This window comes from Solea solea, chromosome 6 (genome assembly GCF_958295425.1).
Source record: "Solea solea chromosome 6, fSolSol10.1, whole genome shotgun sequence".
In the NCBI taxonomy this organism is placed as follows: Eukaryota; Metazoa; Chordata; class Actinopteri; order Pleuronectiformes; family Soleidae; genus Solea; species Solea solea.
The window spans coordinates 2,614,607-2,635,686 of record NC_081139.1 but is presented as its reverse complement, the minus strand read 5'-3'; the positions used below and the strand labels follow the sequence as shown (position 1 = coordinate 2,635,686).

The 21,080-nt window shown below is 40.1% G+C and overlaps 2 protein-coding genes across 3 annotated transcripts in view; one reads left to right on the top strand and one right to left on the bottom strand.

Annotated features, from left to right (window-relative positions):
• Nucleotides 1-8,819, bottom strand: part of wnk2 (WNK lysine deficient protein kinase 2) — a 24,477-nt gene extending 15,658 nt beyond the window's left edge. For both annotated transcript variants that reach the window (XM_058632761.1, XM_058632762.1), the window contains exons 1-7: nucleotides 7,674-8,819; nucleotides 4,163-4,335; nucleotides 3,506-3,726; nucleotides 1,578-1,735; nucleotides 1,308-1,396; nucleotides 872-1,091; nucleotides 103-355 (exon numbers count right to left, since the gene is read on the bottom strand). In XM_058632761.1, the coding sequence (XP_058488744.1) occupies nucleotides 103-355; nucleotides 872-1,091; nucleotides 1,308-1,396; nucleotides 1,578-1,735; nucleotides 3,506-3,726; nucleotides 4,163-4,335; nucleotides 7,674-8,354 (1,795 nt within the window). In that variant the 5' untranslated portion in view covers nucleotides 8,355-8,819. The remainder of the gene's footprint in view (nucleotides 1-102; nucleotides 356-871; nucleotides 1,092-1,307; nucleotides 1,397-1,577; nucleotides 1,736-3,505; nucleotides 3,727-4,162; nucleotides 4,336-7,673) is intronic.
• On the top strand, nucleotides 253-21,080 carry ninj1 (ninjurin 1). Its single transcript, XM_058632765.1, has 5 exons — nucleotides 253-374; nucleotides 8,969-9,348; nucleotides 14,015-14,167; nucleotides 17,695-17,935; nucleotides 20,647-21,080. Exons 3-5 carry the CDS (start codon nucleotides 14,081-14,083, stop codon nucleotides 20,787-20,789), a joined length of 471 nt encoding a protein of 156 aa, XP_058488748.1. The 5' UTR covers nucleotides 253-374; nucleotides 8,969-9,348; nucleotides 14,015-14,080; the 3' UTR covers nucleotides 20,790-21,080.

Below are 21,080 nucleotides of genomic sequence, written 5' to 3'. Positions count from 1 at the left end.
TCTCTTACATTCACTTGACCAGTGGTTAGATTTATTACCAGACACCAAGTTTTTTTTACATCATGTCATAACCTATAGGTGTGTTTCTGTTCAGGTTCTCACATGTTGTTGATGTGGTGACAGGCACACTGCAGATCAGAGGTTGCTGCTCCATCTCTTGGTCTTCATAATCCGTGGTAGCTAACGTGGCTTCCTGTGGCACACCAGTGCTGGGCACCTGCAGTAGGTTCTGCTGCATCTCACCGTTTCCTGACGAGAAAGTCCGCTCTCTCCTCCACTTGATGAGAGCCACACGGTCACGGATGGACTTCGCCACTATCTTGACGTCGCAGTCCAGGAAGAAACCCGATTCCACCTGCAGGACACAGTAAAATGTAAGACTGAGCCTTAAGGGCGTTACACTCTTCCTCAAACATGGTTTCCACAAGCTTGCATTCAACACATTCTGAGATTGTATTCCCAAATAAAGACAAATGTGTTGTTACAGGACTACAAACTATAGTATATTACCGTACTATATGTAATAATACCACAACAACTTCCCACGCAACTAACCCTAACCCTAACAGCCAGTGCAATAAAAGTCCAAGTAAAGAGACAGTGGAGGCATTTAAACGCGGACTTTTCTTAACTTTCTTAAGCTTTTAATCAGTCTAAATAAAGGTGATTTATATATTTTTTTCCTTTAAAACGCCTGAGAAGTCCGGTTTTAGAAAATTTAATTAAAAAAATACTATTACCTTCTTTTTACATGCACCCTATACACAATTATTTTTCCATAACTAAAAAGACATTACATTACATTACATGTCATTTAGCAGACGCTTTTATCCAAAGCGACTTACAATAAGTATAAGTTAATACCATTTACCATTTCTTGGGCGACAACCTCTGGCACCTCATTCACCAAGTCGAAGGTAAACTCAATGGCACCCGAATCCTTGTATTTTCCTTTCAACTTCTTAGGATCCTCAACCCACAGCTTGAGAGCGATGGACGATTTGTTTCCATCGTCTTCTTCATTGAGCTCCACTCTGACGCCTGTGTCCTCTGCAAAGAAGGCATGATTCAGGAGGTCCTTGATGGAGTACCTGCACAAAATACACAAACACTGAAGATCACAGTGACGGTAAAACAGAACACAAAAAAAGTCACACAAACACAGAGAAACATCAACTTTGTCAAAGTCAAATACTGGCTTTTGCGTCATAAGGCAGAAACAGAAACAAAACAACTCAGTGTTACAATAAGGATCAACTTATAGCGACAGCACAAATAAAACAAGCTGTGACTCCTGGTTTACTCACCTTTCTTCCCACCTGTGACAGATACACTCGCTGATTATTTCCTTAATTTCAGGGTCACTGACTTTGCTGAAGCTTGCAGGTTTCACCCCCTGTAAAAAAAAAAAACCCATTATTCTCAAAAATCTATTCTATGGGGATTGAGGAGATAAACTGAGAGTTAAAGAAATCATTAGATGCAACTTTGTGTCCTCTTCCCTCACACTAACTTTTAACTAACTTCTTGTGGCTTACAGTTAAGTCAGAGTCAAACAACACTGAATTTGAACTCACGCTGGTGACTTTGCGGTAGATTTGTGCAGCATTCTGGCACTCGGAGTAGGGATATTCTGAGGTGGCCATCTCCAACATACACATGCCAAAGGCATAGACGTCCACAGCCTCATCGTAGTGCTCCTCATACATCTCAGGGGCCATGAACTCTGGTGTGCCTGGACAAACCATTCAAGAGACAGAAATAAATTGTGCACTTGAATAGTAGGGATGGGGGCGAAAAATCGACACAGTGAAATATCGCAATATTTTGAGTGGCTATATTATATCGCTTTTGAGAGACCAAGTGTTGAATTTTTTTAGCATATAAACAAACTTTTTGGTATTAGCGTAAAAAAAATGACATTTCAGTCCACTAGATGGTGCCAAGTGCTCACTAGAGCTGTGAGTTTAACGCAATATAAGATTTTGCAAATACTCTGTAATTTTGCAATATTGTGATAATATCGTATTATGACTTAAGTATCGTGATAATATCGTATTGCGACTTAAATATTGTGATAATATCGTATCGTAACTTAAGTATCGTGATAATATCATATATGACTTAAATATCGTGATAATATCATATTGTGACATACGTTTTGTGATAATATATATCGCGGTAATATCATATTGTGACTTAAATATTGTGATAATATCGTATCATGACTTTTGTGACTTAAATATCACGATAATATCGTATCGTGACTTAAGTATCGTGATAATATCATATATGACTTAAATATCGTGATATCGTATTGTGACTTAAATATCGAAATAATATCATTGTGACATAAGTATTGTGATAATATTGATCGCGGTAATATCGTATTGTGACTTAAATATTGTGATAATATCGTATCATGACTTAAATATCGCGATAATATTATATCTTGCTGGATGCTGGATTAGCATCATGATTTTTCTACCTAAAAGGGAAATATTTCACGTTTGTTGCATAAAGGAATGTGCTTCAGATGCAAAAGAAAAATCTTATAATCTCAGGCCTGTCCACAGGACTGAAAAGTAGCAGAGGAGATCAATATGTGAAAAATGAATACACATACATGTTAATCTGTGATGTCCACAGAGTGAAACAAAGTGCGGAGCACTCATTCTCTGTCCCTCTGAAAATGAACTGGCACATACAATACCTACAATAGAAATATGCTGAGGCATGAACATCCATTTTTAGAAAATGGACATAAATTAAGAACAGGAGGTCTAATTCTGGAACCAACATCACTTTGTACACCACCGCTTCGCTCCGCTTTGTTTTGGACACACCCTGAATAAGGTGTGCTTAAATCGTTATCGTCCGTCTGTGTGGCACTAATTAGTGAGCTTTGTTTTTTAACGGCACACAGCTTCATTGTTTTGGTACAGTCGCCTATCGTCAGCATTGTTTTTTTGGCTGCAGCAGACACCGACTGTTCACTACTCTTCCAGCACTAATCGGGCCGCTGGCAGAGACAGATAGCCGGTGAGCCTAACGATACAGTGTGTAACGAGTAGTGACGTTTAATGATGAGACTGCACATAGTAACAAACGGCGGACGCCTCCGCTCTTTCCTCTATTTCTCTAGTTGGCAAAACCGGAAAGGATGTTATCTGTCTTTATTTGCATAGTCAGCTTCCAATTCACACATAGGCCGTTAGAAGTTTGTCTGTTCGGGCTGCAGTAGAAGATGGCGCACCTGCATTTTACAGTGTTTATACATTTATTTTATAGAAACACACTTATCTGTAGCAAATTCATTATCCAAAATAGCCCAAATAGCTTATTTTGCTCTGTATTAGCTGTCTAAGTGAATTAGCAGCAGCATACGTCGCGGTATCAACTTAAAGTTGGAGATGACGTGTGTTTACAGATTTGCTTTCACTGTTAAGTTGCCACAACAAAGTATTTGGTAAAATAGTCGAGCGCAAACTTGCTGACGACTGACCAATAACACTTTTAGCGAACGACGCCCTCTTCAGCGTCGCCAAGCCCAGGTCTCCTATTTTGACAGAGCCCGTGGGGCCAGTGATGAAGATGTTGTCACACTTGAGGTCTCGGTGGATGATGGGAGGAGTCCGCGTGTGGAGGAAGTGCAGGCCTTTGAGAATCTGTCTGCACCAGCTCCTAAGAACCTTAGGTTTCATCACCTTGAAGCGTTTCAGATACCTGTGGTGAAGCAGAATAAAATAATAAAAATGCTCCAGTAGATAATCGGGTAGAGACATTTTCTATTGCATAACTAACCTCTCCATATTATATCTTTTGCCTACACTGTGAGTTACTCTGTTGTGTTAATTATTTACGTTTGCGTGAGAAAAACCATAAAACACATCCTGTTGTTTCAGTCTCTGCACGGTCTAACATTACAGTCACAGCATGAAACTTGAACCACACAATGTAGACCATCTAATAGTCATAGCTGTACGCTTGTTTTAGAGTGACTTAATAGAAGCAGTGGTAAGAGACTCACATTTGATTTACTGTCATACAAACGTGAAGGTACAGGAACAAGGAACATGCCGAGATTTCTCAACCACGTCAACACAAGTAGTTCTAGCTAATGTGTTCTCCCCTCCTTGTGTATTTCAGTATTGACTCTTACGTTTTTAGTGTCCCTGAGGTCATTAGCTCCGTCACCAGAACGATACACTTCCTCCCCTTCACCGGCGATTCCCAGAAGTCATAAAATCGAACAATGTTGGGATGCTGAAGAGCCTTCAACATCTCGGCCTCCTCCTTGAACCTCTGTCGCTCGGCTTTGGACAGTTTCCGCTCCTGGATTACGTGGAGAGAAAATAAATACTTAAAAAAACGACAAAATGATGAGTTTTATTTAGAGGACGAGCTCCAGCGGTGTCCATTTTGCCCGGGTTTGAGAGGAGGGAGGGGGTGGGGGTTGTCTTTTTCAGTGTTTTTTGTTAAATAAAAAATGGTAACTAAAGACATACAATTCCCTTTCAGCTTCATTTAAATAACCCAGTGTTGCCTCAAGAGTGGGGGACTAGTCTGTGTATGATGTTTGGAGTGAATACAACCTTGCTATTTTGAATGAGTGGTCATGGGGGTCTGAACCACGTACTCTTGTATCACCACTGTGTATAAAACACTACACTTAGAATCCTGAGTATATTTCCAGAGGATTCACGACTAAAGCTTCATTTAATCTGCTTTAATCTATCATGACGGATGAACATGAAATTACATCGCCTTTTTAAATCGTTTTTTTGTAAATCATACGGTAATTAAATAAAAAACAACAACTATAGAATTCATATAAAACGTGGTGTAAAAAGAGTTTTTTCTGCGACAAATCCAAAGATTAATGGATTTAGCGCTTTCTTTTATTAGGATTACAGCGTCCAGTTTTTTGAGGTTTACATCTCACACCTCTGGGTGTAGATGCCTGAGTGAATCTGTGTATACTGGATCAATATTTTGGCCCCTGCCTTCCCTGAACTGTTGTATAAATAGTAAAAACAGCTGACGGGGGAAACATCCTCTACATTTTTGTTCTCTCCAGTCAGCATGGCAGATACAATCCAATGGTTTTTCGGGTGCATGACCTCTAGATTTTTCCTCTCCTGCTGTCTTCCAGTGACACATTTCACTTGAGGGTGAAAAATGAGGGTGCATTTAATATTTATATACTTACACGCACAATAATCTACTGTTTACCGCTCGCGGTGTTGGGTAATCCCATTTTGTTCACAGCGACCGACGCAGTGTCATGTTAAGCATCATAAATACTGTGCCACCTACATCAGCTACTTTACTACCTTGTCGCCTTGTTGTTGCCACATATTTAAACCCTCAAAACATGAGAATTAAAGTTGCCTCTGCAGAGACGGACGAGATCTAAGCAGGGTGTGGTGCTCGTGATACAGAATTACAGATACTTCATTTACACGCAATAAAAAACGGGGTAAGAAATACTTGAGCAGCATGATATCGATATTGGAGTGTCAAGTGGCGAGGACACTGCAACGCCTATGCCGTGTCCAATACTATACGTCTTCAACACTATCCTTAGCTGAACCCACCCTGTATATATATATATATATATATATATATATATATATACATACATCTCCTCTCTCTCTGTGTGTCTTGGTGCAAAGATCTGTATCAGCAAGATTCACTCTCCAGACACATCCGTGTGGTAATAGTATCATAGGGGTGTAAATCCGTGTTCAGGATTCATTACTAACTCATCAAAGAACGTTACAAATAATTGAATACGAGCGAGCGAGACACGGATCTCAAAGTGGCGGAGAAACGTGTTTGGGTGCTTTTACCAAATCATGCTGCGTGATATCATTTGATAACTCGCTCAGCAGATGTTTGATCATCATTTAGCGGATAAATAAGTAACAGTTAGACGAGCTCTCTGGTCAGCTTAACACCGCGGCTCCTCTTCAAAACTGATTTTATAAATCTGTTTTTATGAGCATCCAGGTTTCTGCTGTCTCATTCTTAGTTTTACAGCTGTTTCTGTGAGACAGCCACACAGACACCAGAGCTACAAATGGCAGGGCCTCAGCTCCAGGGATAGAAAGGTTGAATCATCATTAGAGCTCCCCTACATACACTTCATTTAGTACCACCAATGGTTGGAAGAGATACTAGGAGGAAAATGAAAGATACTATTCTGTTACAGGCAGCATAATATTCTATGAGAGTGACAAAAGAGGGGAACCAGAGCTCAAGCCTGGACTGTCTCTAGAACTCTTTCATTACATGATCCCTGTCCTCGGTCAGGAGAGTCTGATCCACTGCATTTGCTCTATCTCACAGTTACATTACCCAGTGCACAATTACTCGGGAGTCATCTTCAACCCAATAAATCAAGCTGCACAGCCATGCTACACGAGCGATACGCTGACTGTGATAGTATAGCAGCAATTAAATGGTGGTAAAACCATGCTGAGGTTCTGATTCAGCCCGAATCAGCTTGATTGATGATGATGATTGATTGATTGATTGATTGATTGAAGGCCTGACTAAAACAAAAACAATTTCTTTGCAGAAATTTGGAACAATGAAGATGTGAATGACTTTGTAGCAGTATGTGTCATTTAGTGTCTTTAAAGATGACCCAACTTGCTCTGGACTACTTTACTACTTTAGGCATTGCAAGCACTGAAAGGGCAACCACAGTCTACTTGTCTGCCCCCGGGCTAATCTGCGTATCCCATGAATAGTATCTAGATTACCACACACTCAGATTAGCGTCACAGCAAGCTGTCACTGCTGTGATGATAGAGGTGTTCTGTTGAGAAGCCCAAAGCTGAAACACATAAATCACCACTTTAGGAGCAGAAAGCCTTCAAGAGAAGTATTCAAAAGAGGAGAATACAAAAGTTTAACGTAATTAACAACTTCTTTATCTTTTGCACGTCTGAGCATAAGCAATAAACGACTGCGCCGTAACTGTGAGTGACAAACTACACGGCGACAAGAATTATGAGGGAGAAATACTTGTCTAACACAGAGCAGAATGACTCTCTTGATAAATGTAAGTACACAAATGCATGACGCTGCACTTAATCATTTCTGTCTTTTATAATTATGAGAATAAATCTGGTTGTTGTGGATTTATGAGGGGACAACAAAAGGCAAAAGATTTCCCTAAGATAATCCCAAAAAAAACCTGGTGTCTGAAGAGTGAAGATGGAGATGAGTTGAATGTTCTTGTGTTTGCAGCAGGGACACATTTGTCCTCCACGGCGTCCGCTGACTCTTAACTGCTCCCTGCACCAGCTTTAGTGCTGCTGCTGCCTCTGGGCTGCAAACACTCACTCCACCTTTTTGTGCAGGTGTCATTTACAGTAAACCAGTTATTCCCAAAGACTGAGAGGGGAAGCAAAGTGACAGGTGGCACCCAAATAAATGTATTTTCAGCCTTTTCACTGAAGATAAATCTGTGGTAGGACACTTAAATTAGTCAGAACCATTAAATATTAAGCACAAAATGTGTTCTTTAGGTCATGTGGTCGTAGTGTCTTCTTTAAAAAGTGGGCGCTCTTGTAAAAAAAAGTTTTATGAAACATTGTTTTAATGAAGCCAACTATTGCTTCTTACTGGCCCTGAACTAGAATGGTCACTAAACCCACCTGGAGTTCACACCACGCCACTTCCACCCAGGTGTCAGTGTCCAGACCTTTGTAGACCGTCTTGAAGGAACCTCTGCCCAGCTCAATGTCAAACTTGAGGAAGCGGCCTCCAGGTGAGGTGGACACGGCCTTCATCCCTGGCTCCTCTTCGTTCTCGTCACTTCCTGCTTTACCTGTGACATCCGCGGCCACCACCTCCTCAGCCTTGCGCTCGGTCTCGCTCCCCTCCGCCTTCTCCTCGTCCGCGCTCACGCTCTCTGTGGCGCTCTCCTTGAGTTCCGCCTGGCTCTCCGTGCTGGAGGTCTCCTGGAGACCCAGGCGGGTTCCGTTCAGAACCCGGGTCCGACTTCGATCAACAATGGTGCGAAGGTTAATGCTGAGCACCGGGGTCCTGCTGCTGACACACTCCGGCGCGTCTAGCGGATGCTCCTCGGAGTCTGACACCCACAAACTGCGCCGGATGAACCTCTGGCGGATGAGTCCCCGGTAATCTGAGGAGGGGTACGCGCTCGGGTCACTGGCTCCTCGCAGGGCCGCGTCTTGTATGTTGACATTGTGATCGGTCCCATTCTCATAAACAGGCCTGCAGGCATTTGCGTTTATGTCCGAGTCTAAATTTGGTGCTGAGGAGAATGTGGACACCAGAGGCGGGTCTTTGTTTGAATCATCCGCCGAATCCATCCCCGGTAAATTGTTAAACACTCACCGGCGACGAGTAGAATGACGAGCATGCTCTTCTCCCGGCGGTGAGAGACTTTGTTGCTTACCTGCAACTCTTACATGCGGTGACGCAGTTCGGCAGCGGCGCAGGGTGGATGGCCTTGCGCCTTGAAATTGTTCAGCACTTAAAACATCCTGTGCAGCTCGGAGGGATGATGCGCGCCGCCGCCGCCGCCGCCGTGCCTCCTCTCGCGCCGGTCCACCTTGCTGCAGTGAAGCGCTGAGCTATTCAAGTTGGGCCTGGTGTCGTTGCCAGTTCACCGCCATGAAGTCACGAAAACACTCACTCTCACGCCACACACGTGATTCCCCCGGCGGAGACACAGATCAACTGGCCTCCAGTGGACAAACCAGGATGTTAAGGTTGTTCCACGCATTAATCCCTACAAAGAGACACCGTGGGACGGCCGAGTGCGCAGCTGTCACCCCCTCGTGACGCTCAGGGACTCAGACTGTGGATGATGCAAATAAAGCAGGTGTTTCAGGTGCAACCCTGAATCGGCTCCGGAAAGTGTGACATCAGCATCTCTGCATTGTTCCCTGAAATATTCGCACACTCTTTTTTTTTTTTGCAGTTTTCCTCCAGAGTGGGAGCTGAGAGCGGGGTGGACACAGGCTCTTATCAGATTACGCTCACTGCGCCACGGGAAAGGCGGCTCAGAGTGAGCGCATCTCCTGTTCGGCTCAAACGAACAATGTCTTCATAAATTTCCTCTCCGGGAGGTTTGGAGAAGGGGAACAGGACCCACGCCCCTGGCAACAACACGTAAGCCTGTCCAATAACCCGGCACGCTTTTAGGTGACACCCTCAGCCTCTTCTGTACCGTGCTGTGTGTGTGTGTGTGTGCGTGCGTGGACCACACCGCTTTCCGCCCTCACTGTGACGCGCTACGTCTCAACCGGGAGGATGATCTTTAAAGACACGCTGTGAGAAAATGTGAGCTGCTGCAAAAAGGTGAGAAAGCTAAAAATGATTTCTCATGGTGAAGACATTTGTCTGGATTTGATGTTTTTCCATTAAAAGGTGCTGCTAGAATTGTCTCCCATGTCATATAAATAGTAAATAATAAAACTATAATAAAGATGGTAAAGTACATTGAATATTGATCATTGAACATGTGGGATCTGTATTTAAGTACAATCAGCATCACATGTATGCATGTGAAGAAAAGTCCCGTGTTCAAAGCAAACTAACTAAAGCTGCAGTGTGTAACTTTTGGTGTTTTTTGTTTTATTTTATTTTTGTCAGAAACAAAAGAGTCAGAGCACATATACAGTCTTTAATGTTAACACTTTTATGACGATCAAGATAAGATTTATTTTGATTTTATGGCTGTAGAATTATCAAAACAAAATCAATTAGTGAGTGCTTCTGTTCCTTTTTCCAAGATAACTTTCACTTTAACAACTATCTGGGACTTTCAATATCTAGAACCGTTCCACACGAGGGTCACGCTGCTGGTGCTGTGCCAATCTCAGCTGACATAGGGTGAAAGGCGGGGTAACACCCTGGACAGATCGCCAGTTCATAGTTTTTGAATTTTCTAGATATCACAAACGGTCTAGGAGTAGTACGCAGAAAAGTACGCAGAATATAACAGAAGGGTTAAATACACAAGGCTAATATGATACAAACAGTTGTTTATACAATTCATAAATCCTCTTTCCACCTGCTGTTCCCTTGTTAACATTCAAATTTATAAAATAAAAACACGACCACATTATTCATTGGGATCTACTCCCACCTCATCTGAAGGTAACATTGTTTCTATGTCGTGTCCTTCATCTGAAAACAGTCTCCTTCAAGCAACACCGTCAGACCAGACTGAGGGAGTGTTTGTGTGCATACAACAGCAGCGCAGGGGTGGGCGGGTACAAAAAGATGACCCTGTCAAACTGCCGGACAGCTGTTTTTCCTTTACAGTAGAATTCACTTCTTTGGTCAAACTCCAACCTGTTCGCAGCTTTAGCGCATGTTGCTGTTTTCTTCCCCATCTGTCCATCACATAAGACAAAGCACTTCCTGTGTGCAGTACAGGCATTAATGTTGCTGGGTGACATGAGTTCTAAACACTGCTAAACTGAGAAAAAAAAAAGCAAATTGTTCTTGTGCGTGAAAACATGACTTGTGACAGTTTGGGGCCGGACACACACGGGGGTGGAAAGAGTACTGAAATATTCTACTAGTACCATTATTTTTGATAGAATTTTACTTAAGTACAAGCAAAAGTACTGGTCTAAAAATGTACTCAAGTTAAAGTAAAAAAAAATGTAACTTGTTTAAAATGTTTTTTCTTGTGGCGTGCAAAAAGGACAAGGGGACACAAATCTCATATTAATTGTTTTTAATTAAAGGCAAACCTTTACAAATTAAAGTGCTGACAAAATAAAATATATAAACACATAATGTATCAGTCAAAATGGGTCAAAGGTCACAAATGCTTTAACGTTCTCGTTAATTAGCGCCAAATTATCTGTCCTCATCCTTCACTGCCAATGTTTCAGGTGCCTGAATTTTTAATTTTATTTTATTTTATTTTATTTTATTTTATTTTATTTTATTATTTATTTAAATTCAAAAAAAGTACAAGTAAAAGTACACATTTTAAAACTGATTGAAGTGACTGAAAATGACTGAACTACACAAAAACTACTCAATTACACGAGTAAATGTAATTCATTACTTTTCACCTGTGCGGACACATGACCCCACGACCTTTGATTGACATCTGACACATACTCTGACACTGGCAGTATGCACTTTGACAGTATTCTTGCAATCCCACAAAAATGAGAAGAAGAAGTAAAAGAACAACAACAAGACGACTAAATGAACGCAATGGCAGCACCACCAGACCATGTGCTTGTAAGTGATAGTGACAGATGATTTGTTTTAAGACTAACCAAGCAAGTCATTTATTAACTCTAGTGTTTGTTTAAACTTTGTTTTGTTTTACTCTAGTTTTAGAGTCTCTAAAATCTGAGTTCACATGGGAACCTGAGCATGCTGGAACCATGCTCAGGTTCAAGCAGCATTTCGTTGTTGCACACAGGTGGAACTGAAATAAAACTAAATCTAAATCCAGGTTAAAATCACTGCTTTTCTCTATTTTAAAGCATTTTAAATGTTTTAATTTTAATTGCTCCATTTTAGTCAAACTTTTTGTTTTCTTTCTCTCTTTTCATTATTATGTAATTTTTATCTTGTGATTGGGTTTTGTTCAAATTGTAAATTTTTAATGTTTCCAAATGTTAAATGTTATTTTGTTTATGTGTAAAGCACATTGAGTTCTCCTTGTGTACACAAAGTGCTATGCAAATTAAGCTGCCATGCCTTATCAAAGCAGAAGTTTTCTGAAAGGAGGAATCGTCTTCTTGCTTCTTACTTAAGAATCAAAAGATAGAGGATCTGAATAATTCTAGTGTGAATAATTTGCTTCATTTATCACATGTACACAGATTAGATGATGACAAGCCAAATTATGTTGAGGATCCCATGCCTGTGTTTGTCGTAGGCATTAAAATGACTAAATAACCTCAGTTCTTAATTATTATATAATAGTTTTTCCTGTCTAATCCGGATTTTGTCTTGATTCTGTATCATTTTTGGTGGGTTTTTATTTTACTAGTTTTCTGTTATCATGCAAACATGCTGGAGCCAAACATGAATGTGTTCTATTGACACTGAAGTTCAGTTAACTTCTGACAAAAATAGAATTTATAATATATAATATACACATTATATTTCTCCATCCTAATTTAAAAGTATCTTCTTAGTGTTGGTCTCGAAAATGTGACGCAAGTGAAGCATGTGTGTCCCTTTTTGTACAACTCTGTGCAATTAGCACAAACATTTTAAATGCTGTCTAATTCAAAGAGAATATTATTATTATTATTTTTATTATTATTATTTTTAAAACTTTTACTTGTTTGAAGTGAGTGTATAATGGCAGGACCATATATGGTCAGAATTTCTAAGGGCCTCAAAAGTCTTTCTTTCCACAAAGATAAACCAGAAGAAACAGTTTTAAATTGAATAGAATCAGCTCTGAGGGAGAAACCTTCCTATGTTACCAGGGAAATGGTGAAAATAATAGGAACCAGTTAGTGGGTGGGCTCAGGGCTGGGAGGGTCAGTTTAAACTGAGACACCATGAATGAGACAATAAACTGGTGTCTGGACGACTGACCCTCCTATTCACTGGCTCCCACTGTGTGGTCCCACATGTGTTAAAAAGTCAATACTGCATTTGGATCGAGCTTCTGTTGCTGAAAAGAAGCGTGCACCAGTTTTAATAACACATGTGTAGTAACTGTAGCTTGTTGGAAGAGCAAATGTGATAAAAATGATCATCTATAATGTGGATGAATCATCTCATATTATCAAATGAGATATTTAAACTTGGGGCTTTTCATGAAGGTAAGTATAACCTTACAATAAAAACAATATTGCTCACGTTACAAGAACTAATTCATTATTACAAGCAATTTGTTTTGTTGTGCTACATCAAATTGTTATTTGCCTGCTGGTGTTGGTTAAAAATGTCCTGACCTGCTGCTCTATCCAGTCTTCTGGGACAGATTTTCTCTCTGTTCCCAGAGTCAAAACTAAACATGCAGAGGCAGTGTTCCGTATTTTTGCTCCACACAACTGCCAGAAAACTGCGGTTCTGCTGTAGCTATTTTCCACAACCTTTTATTAAATGATATACTCTTTTTAGGCTGCAATGAACAGTTACTGTGATCAGTTATTTCTCATTAGAAATTCTCAGCTTCACTGATTTTATTTTTTTCTTTTCTTTTCTGTTTTTTGTTTTTTGCTAGATGTGTTTGTTTTATCTCTCTTTTCCTTTGTAATAATGGATAATTTATTGTATTCCCATTGTACAGTTGTGCAGTTTTTATTTATTTATTTACATGATTATGTTTCTGAGTATAATAGTTACTGTAACTATAACATGTGGACCATAACCCCCACAAATGCTGCAGAGCATACAACTGTATTTTATTTTATTGTATTTTATATAATTGAACTCTTATTTACGTTGTTTTTGTTTATTACCACCTGTTTTATACTGTCTGCAGCCTGCACATGAATTTCTAGTTTAAATTCCTATTTTAACTGTGAACAAAATGTCAAATATAATCTTGAAATATTGAAAGTATGCTTCACATTAGCTTTATTTAACTTTTTGCTTGTGTATTTATTTATTTATTTTGTACTTACGTAAAGCTTAATCATTCAATTTTAATTGAGTAGAATAGTTTAGTATTATTTCCACCTCTGCCTGAATTCCCTTGCCTGTAGCGTGCAGTATCGCCTTAATACGCATGGTGGCAGCAGAGAGTCACGTTGACTCCAGTCCGTTAATCATCGTCTGCGACTGCAGCCGCAGTGAAGGGAATAACTGCAGATATTTCAAATCTAACTGTGGGAAGTAGAGGTTTTTGGTGTCGGCTTGTTTTAAGTGAACGCATTATTAATGACAGTAGAGACCCGACTGATGCGGTGTGTACCACTTCAGTGTTCGGCCTGTGTGTGGGGAAGGAGGGAAGGACAGCCGCCCCCATGTTGGAGGGGCGGTAGTCTGGAGCTGTAACTGTCCTCTCCTGTCGTCACAGCACTTCACCATAAACACTCAGTGCCAGCCGCCGCCGGCGAGACCGTCGACTTTCCCCACAACGTACATGACAACTAACGGCGCCCTGAGTGACAAAATGGCCACGGACAACTTGGAGATGAACAGTGATGCTGACCGGAACGGCGAGGCGGAGGTAAGACGGCGCCGGTACCCGTTATTTAGCGACTGTGCCGGGGACAAGAATACAGCGTTTTCTGTTCAGTCATGGTTCATAAGCTCCACTAATACTCCAGCTCAGGGTGACTTCTCTCGGTCTCTCACATGGAGAGAAAAGCCTTCAACTGCCCTGTTTCCCATCATCCACACACACACTATGTTATACAGACTGTAATGTAACTGCTTGAGCTTTAAATCACCTGTAATTTCAGCTAATGCACAGTTATGTGGTGTTTGTGTTGTGTTGTGAGGAGACTGACGTCTGTACCCCTCTCTCGGTCTGCTGTTACATTCTAAAGCTCGTGTTACACATGATGACAGTAGTTATTCACTGACTGAGGATCTTTGTGTGGGTGCAGTGAGCAATCAGTCGGAGTTTACCCTCCTCCTCCTCCTCCTCCTCCTCCTTTACCCCTGTGTCAGGTCAACCTGTGACCCGGATCGGGGCCATTGTTAGGGGCCAAAGTGGGTTAAAATTAAAATGTAATGTTAAAACATTCAGGAATGTCTGTATTCACATTCAAACCCGTTTTATTTAACACTTATTTTTTGTCCTATGTTAAGTCTGTGCTCATGGAGCTCATACACACAATTATATTGTATTATGGTTTTCATAGAAATCCTAAATAAAATAGATTAAATCTTTTTTTAACAAATTGTAATGTCTGTTTTAATGTAATTAAAAATCAGAAAAGACAGAAAAAAAATCCTCTCTAAAAAAAATCCTCTCTAGAACGTAAACACACAGTCTGTAATTTGAGATTCTCTCATCCATAAATAATAACTAAAGACTTGTTAGATGACATCATGGGAATGGTCTGGTCTAGGTTTGAGTTAGTAAACTACAAAATAGGTCATAAAATTAGACTTACCATGTTAAGTTAAGTTAATAATTTAAAATGACTGAACACAGCATTTTAGTGAAGAGATCAGTTGACTAACAAATGTATTCTAATGTCAAAATAAGTTAATAAATAATCAGTTACCTGTTATCAAACACCTGGCTGGGTTATCGTCTGTGTTTTCGCCACAGGAACTAGGAACTAAAGAAGTAGTGGGAAGTACCACTTGTTTGTTTGTTTTTTTCTACACTACAGCTCCACTCCGATCACATACCCTATCCAGAGCTCGCCTTTCGCCTCATGTCAGCTGGCAGCAGACTGCTGGCTGCTCGCATTTTATATTGTTAATAGTTTAGAGCTCCAATAAAACTTGAAATAGGTAGTGATTTATAAGTAATAAAAAACACGGGTTATAACCAGAGTACTTAAAATGTGAGAAGTGAAATACAGTTTTACACAGAAATAAATGCTGCTAAATGTAGTAATAGAAGTTATTAACCCAGATAAAAATGTACAATCTGATACAATCCAAAAATCCACTATGTCACATGCTTCACAATGCACAGAAAAAAATGTAAATAAAAACCAACAAAAGCATTTTAGCTGAGTCATGTTAGGACTGTTTATTTCTTCTTTTTCTGTGTAACTATCTTTGTTACACAACTGGAAAATGATGTCTTTGAAATGACTCTGCACAAATGTGTTATTTACAGCTTTATACTGTCTGTATCAGACTCTGTGATATGCCTATTATTAATAACGTATATGTATTTCATAATCGGGTATTTTTAATGATTTCTTTGTTATATGAAGCAAAGAAACCAGAAACTGTTCACATTTAAGAAGGTGAAACCATCAGAAATCCTGTTTTAATCATGAAAAAAGCTTCAAACCCATTAATCCATTATCAAAATAGTTGACGATTCATTTAGTAATCGGTTAATAATATACTCAAGTTAAATGTATCTTTTTAAAAAGTACAGCATGTAATTTAACAGGATAAGAGAACAAACACAAACTTTATGAAGTTCACTACTCAGGGAGAACATTGAGGTTCTAAAAAGTAAAAAAATGAAGCTGTAATAATGATAATAATCATAAAAAAAAGAACTGGAACTGCTGGATGTAAATGTGAGTGGTTAACCTGCTGGTCGACCACAGGTGTGCGATCTCTTCCGTTTGTGGCCTGGCAGATTTTCAGAGCGGAAGGCTGAGTTGAAGCTCGGTGTGTGATGTGGCCGACCTGGACACAAGGAGGTCTTTGTTGGGCTGCTTAAGTGACACTCCACCGTGATGAGACCCCGAGCACTGAACTGAACTGAACTGAACTCATAATACATAGAAACAGGGGGTCTAAGCGTTGACATCGCCCATGATTTAATATCTGGGATGTTTTGATTCAAACGACATACCACATACTTCTATTATTGTTCTTCCAAAAAAAGGGAAGGATGTTGGTTCTTGACATGACCTCTTCCTGGAAAGATTTATTTGATGTATTTAAGAAATAATGTTCAATGTTTAATAATCATTGCAGTATTTATGAGTTTTATTATAGTGTGTGCTTGGACATGTATTATGTATGTTGTACATGTGAGCTTTGTTAAACCGCTCATACGGCAAATGTCACTCTTTCCACTGGCCTCTGTCTCACCCGTGACCTTGGCTCAAACAAAGGCTGCAGCAAAGTATTTCTGACCTCTGAATTAAAGACGTCAGTAAACCCACTTATTCAAACAGGGCGTTAGCCACTGGTCACTTTTACTTGACTGTTATTTATGGGCCTTATTTTTGTTTTCACAATGAGAATTCTGATCTTATCATGTGGTAAGTTTTTATTTTTAAGGAAGTGATTCTAAAAACTGGACTGGTTCAACACAACATGTGCACAGTATATGTCAAACATTGTTGGACTTTTTGCTCTGGTGACAAAATTCCAAGTTTGTGCCGACACACTGATGTGAATACACAAAACTGAGTGTGGGCTCAAAAAATCCGTCTACCTCACGATACAACGATTCTGTGATAATCAATATATTGGAAGATAATCATGTCACGATATCTGAAGAGAACGAAACGTCCGTGAAAAGTTAAAAGTGCAGGATTTCTCTATTTATTCACAACCTGGAGAACAAAGTGCATAAAGTCTATGTATTGAACGTGTATAGAGCATCTCTTAGCGTAGCTTTCTCCACCATTATCCCAGCGAGTGGAACTGGCCAGGAACTGTTCACTTTAGAGCACCTCAATATGTTAATTAACCCTTTAATGCTGAGTGTATAGCAGACGGCACGTTTGCATTACCGCAATTACGCGGCGGTTTGTGCTATCCCTATCATTTGTGCCATCATTTTAATTAATAATCTATTTTCCTCGAAATGGGAGCATAATTGACATCATGTTCCATTGAAGAAGGCCATAAACTGGCGATTCAGACCATTATTATCTTTGAAAAAGAGTTATCAAGTCAGCTGTTTTCCCAGATCTTTCCCATACAGTTTTTTCCCCCTGGAGGTCACTTAATACACTCTGATTTCCTGAAAGTACAGCTATATTAAACGTCTCCCCTGAGTTTGCAGAAAATCAATGATTATTGACGTTGTTACCACACCTTTGAGTCATTCTCTGTCATACTGATGTCAGGATTTGTGCTTGTGTTCAGGTGTCACTGCGAGGACGGACGAAGAGGAAGCAAAGGGAACCCTTGAACATGAACCATTATGCCAATAAGAAGAGTGCAGCAGAAAGCATGCTGGACGTGGCTCTACTGATGGCTAATGCCTCACAGCTAAAGGCTGTGCTGCAGCAAGGGCCTGATTTCAGCTTCTACGTGCCCCTCATTACTCTCATTACCATCTCGCTCGTCCTACAAATAGTGGTGGGTGTTATGCTCATCTTCATAGGTAAGTGTGAGAGTCATTTCCTAAACACATGAGATGTAAAGGTAGTCCAGCTAATACTGACCCACCCCAAACCACCTCAAGCATTTTTCCAAGTACCCTAATCTTAGCTTTTATTAAGAGCTGGGTTACAAACGCCCAACAGGAAGAAACGCCTGCCAAGTCGCCTCCGCTCTCAGCTGCTACTCATTTAAAGTTGCTCTCCTCACTCCTCACGATTTCAGCAGATTCCCAGAGCTAACTTAATCTAATCTGAGTCACGTATGTTGACCTACAGAGTGACTTCTGGATTGTTATTCGCCCTCTTTGCCACTGTGTTCTTTCAGGGAGCGTAGCTCCTCAGAGCTACTGCAGGATTCTAGATTTTATTTTAGCGTAATAGTAATGGGGAGGAAACACAGCGACCAAGCTGGTGTGGAACGTGGAGGCAAAATAAAAACCTTCGTTACAACGTAGGAGTGCAAGCATTTTATGGGTTGTACTGACATATTTAAAGTTATTCAAACAAATAAAAAGGATCGGATGAGGTATAATCTGCCAAGTATTAGCCTCATGATTGAAATCAAATGATTTTGAGGCCAAATAAAAACTTTACATCATAAGGTAGGAGCTGCAATCACTTTATGGCAATTGCAAATGAGCATTTTATGGGTTGTACTGACATATTTAAAGTGATTCAAACAAGTAAAAAGGATCGGATGAGGTATAATCTGCCATATATTAGCCTCATGATTGAAATCAAATGATTTTGAGGCAAAATAAAAACTTAAAATCACAAGGTAGGAGCTGCAATCACTTTATGGCAATTGCAAATGAGCATTTTATGGGTTGTACTGACATATTTAAAGTTATTCAAACAAATAAAAAGGATCGGATGAGGTATAATCTGCCAAGTATTAGCCTCATGATTGAAATCAAATGATTTTGAGGCAAAATAAAAACTTTACATCATAAGGTAGGAGCTGCAATCACTTTATTGCAATTGCAAATGAGCATTTTATGGGTTGTACTGACATATTTAAAGTGATTCAAACAAGTAAAAAGGATCGGATGAGGTATAATCTGCCAAATATTAGCCTCATGAATGAAACCCGAGTGATTTTGAACTAGAAAAATACATCGACTGACACTTTTAAGTTGAGAAGCATGATTCTGAAGTTGTTTACGTCGGTGAAAGTCGGTGAAAGGTGAAAGGCCCGGCCTTCCAAATATATATAATGTATGCTAACGTCATGATTAGTTCTTAAACTGTGACGTATTTCCAAATTTCACACTTTTTTCATTAGATTTCCTACAGGTTGTGCTGAAAAAAGATATAAGACACTCTATATTGCACATTCCTATAGCCTCTGTATATACTGTATGCTTAGCCAAAATGCTCTGTGTTCTAAGGGTTAAAAGCATATATCTGCTTTGTGCTTCTTTGAACTTAATCACACAGCTACACATTGAACAGATTAGTGACTACGCTAACCCCTCCCTGTTTACAGCACATCAGGGAAGTACATTGGCCTCTTTATACCAGAAAGGATGTAAACACTCTTACGACTAGTATTCAGCATGTTTCTATATAAAATATAGAAACCTAATAGACCTAACAATAAACAATAAAACAATAAAATACTTTAGAAATAAATGTTGAATTCAAACATTTGTCAAATGAGTTCACAAAATGCAGATTAAACCTATGAATCTAACAGTATCGTAGTGTGTAGTGTTTAGATCTTGTGTTGCCTGGCGACATTCCCACACTGCACACAGGAAGTGATTTGTTTTATGTGAAGACAGACAAGCGTGGCAACAGCAACATTGCAGCAAACACGTGCTTTTGCAGAAGTCAATTCTACTGTTAAAAAAAGCTGCTTGTTCAGCAGTTTGACGAGATAATGGTTTCCTGTCTCCGCCCCTGCGCTGATGGTGTATACACACAAATGGTATGTATACACTGAGGGGAACGGTTTACGTTTATCTTGGGGAACCATAGTACTGCTGAAGTACGGGTGGAGCTAGACCCACAACAGTCAGCTGACTGGGTGACAGAAAAGCGTCACTCCCTTGTGACCGTTTCTTCAACGCCTGCAGTCTGTTCTCATGCAAAGTTTGACGTCTTTGCATGAGGAAAAAAAACCAAGCTGCTGGACGTCCTCCTTTGTTGTCTGTCGTGTCTCGTTAAATGTCACCGGAACGACGTCACGCTACGTATCTCACTGGAACCACACCGTACTGTACCAATCTGAACTGTTCCATGACGGAAACACGGCTATACGCTCCCTCAGTCTGGTCTGATAGTATTGCTTGACAAAGCCTATTTTCAGATTGAGGATACAGTTAATATAAATAATGTTACTTTGTCTCTGTTCATTCATAAAGTTCATATCTAATCTAATCTGGTGTCTGTAAAGGTTCTCCGTCGTCCAGGTCATAGTCTACTCTAACTACTCTGGATCGCCATAGGTTGCACACTGCAGCTTTATTATTCAAATCAGTTTCTGCCAATAAACTTCCCTAAATGTCACAGTGGAAATATAATCCCGAGGGTCGTGTCCTCTTGTTAGTAATGAGTAATGCTTTGTGCTTTACATGTGCTGAAGTACAGTATGAATAAAAACTCCAACCTTCTCTGCAATAAGAGGCTCCTCCTAGGTTCCTCTTGTACCAGTGACTCATGTGATGACCTCATGGAAGTTTCAAGTGTGTCTTTTCCCTTTTAACAGTGAAGTGGAACCTGAACGATGAGAGCATGCACTACAAGCTGAACATCCTGGAAAACCTGTCCACGGCGTTTGTCTTCATCATAGTTGTGGTCAACGTCTTCATCACTGCCTTTGGTGTCCAGAGACCCATCGACAATAACTAAGTCTTCACATCAAAGCCTGCACATGGTCTTAGTATTGATGGACCTGCCGTTTATTTTGTATAAATGGACACCACATTAAATGACGTGCAAGTGCAGGCGCATTTGCTATTCTGCAATCGTATCTGCCAGAGACCAAACGTGCTCCGAGGATCAGGTGACATTTTCTGCACTGTGTGTGTGCTTGTATTTGAAGATTGAAGATTGAATGACTTTATTCCTCCACCAGGGGGGAAACACACATTCACAACAGCTCAGTTAAGAAATGAGAATAGAATAAAAATAAAAATACAA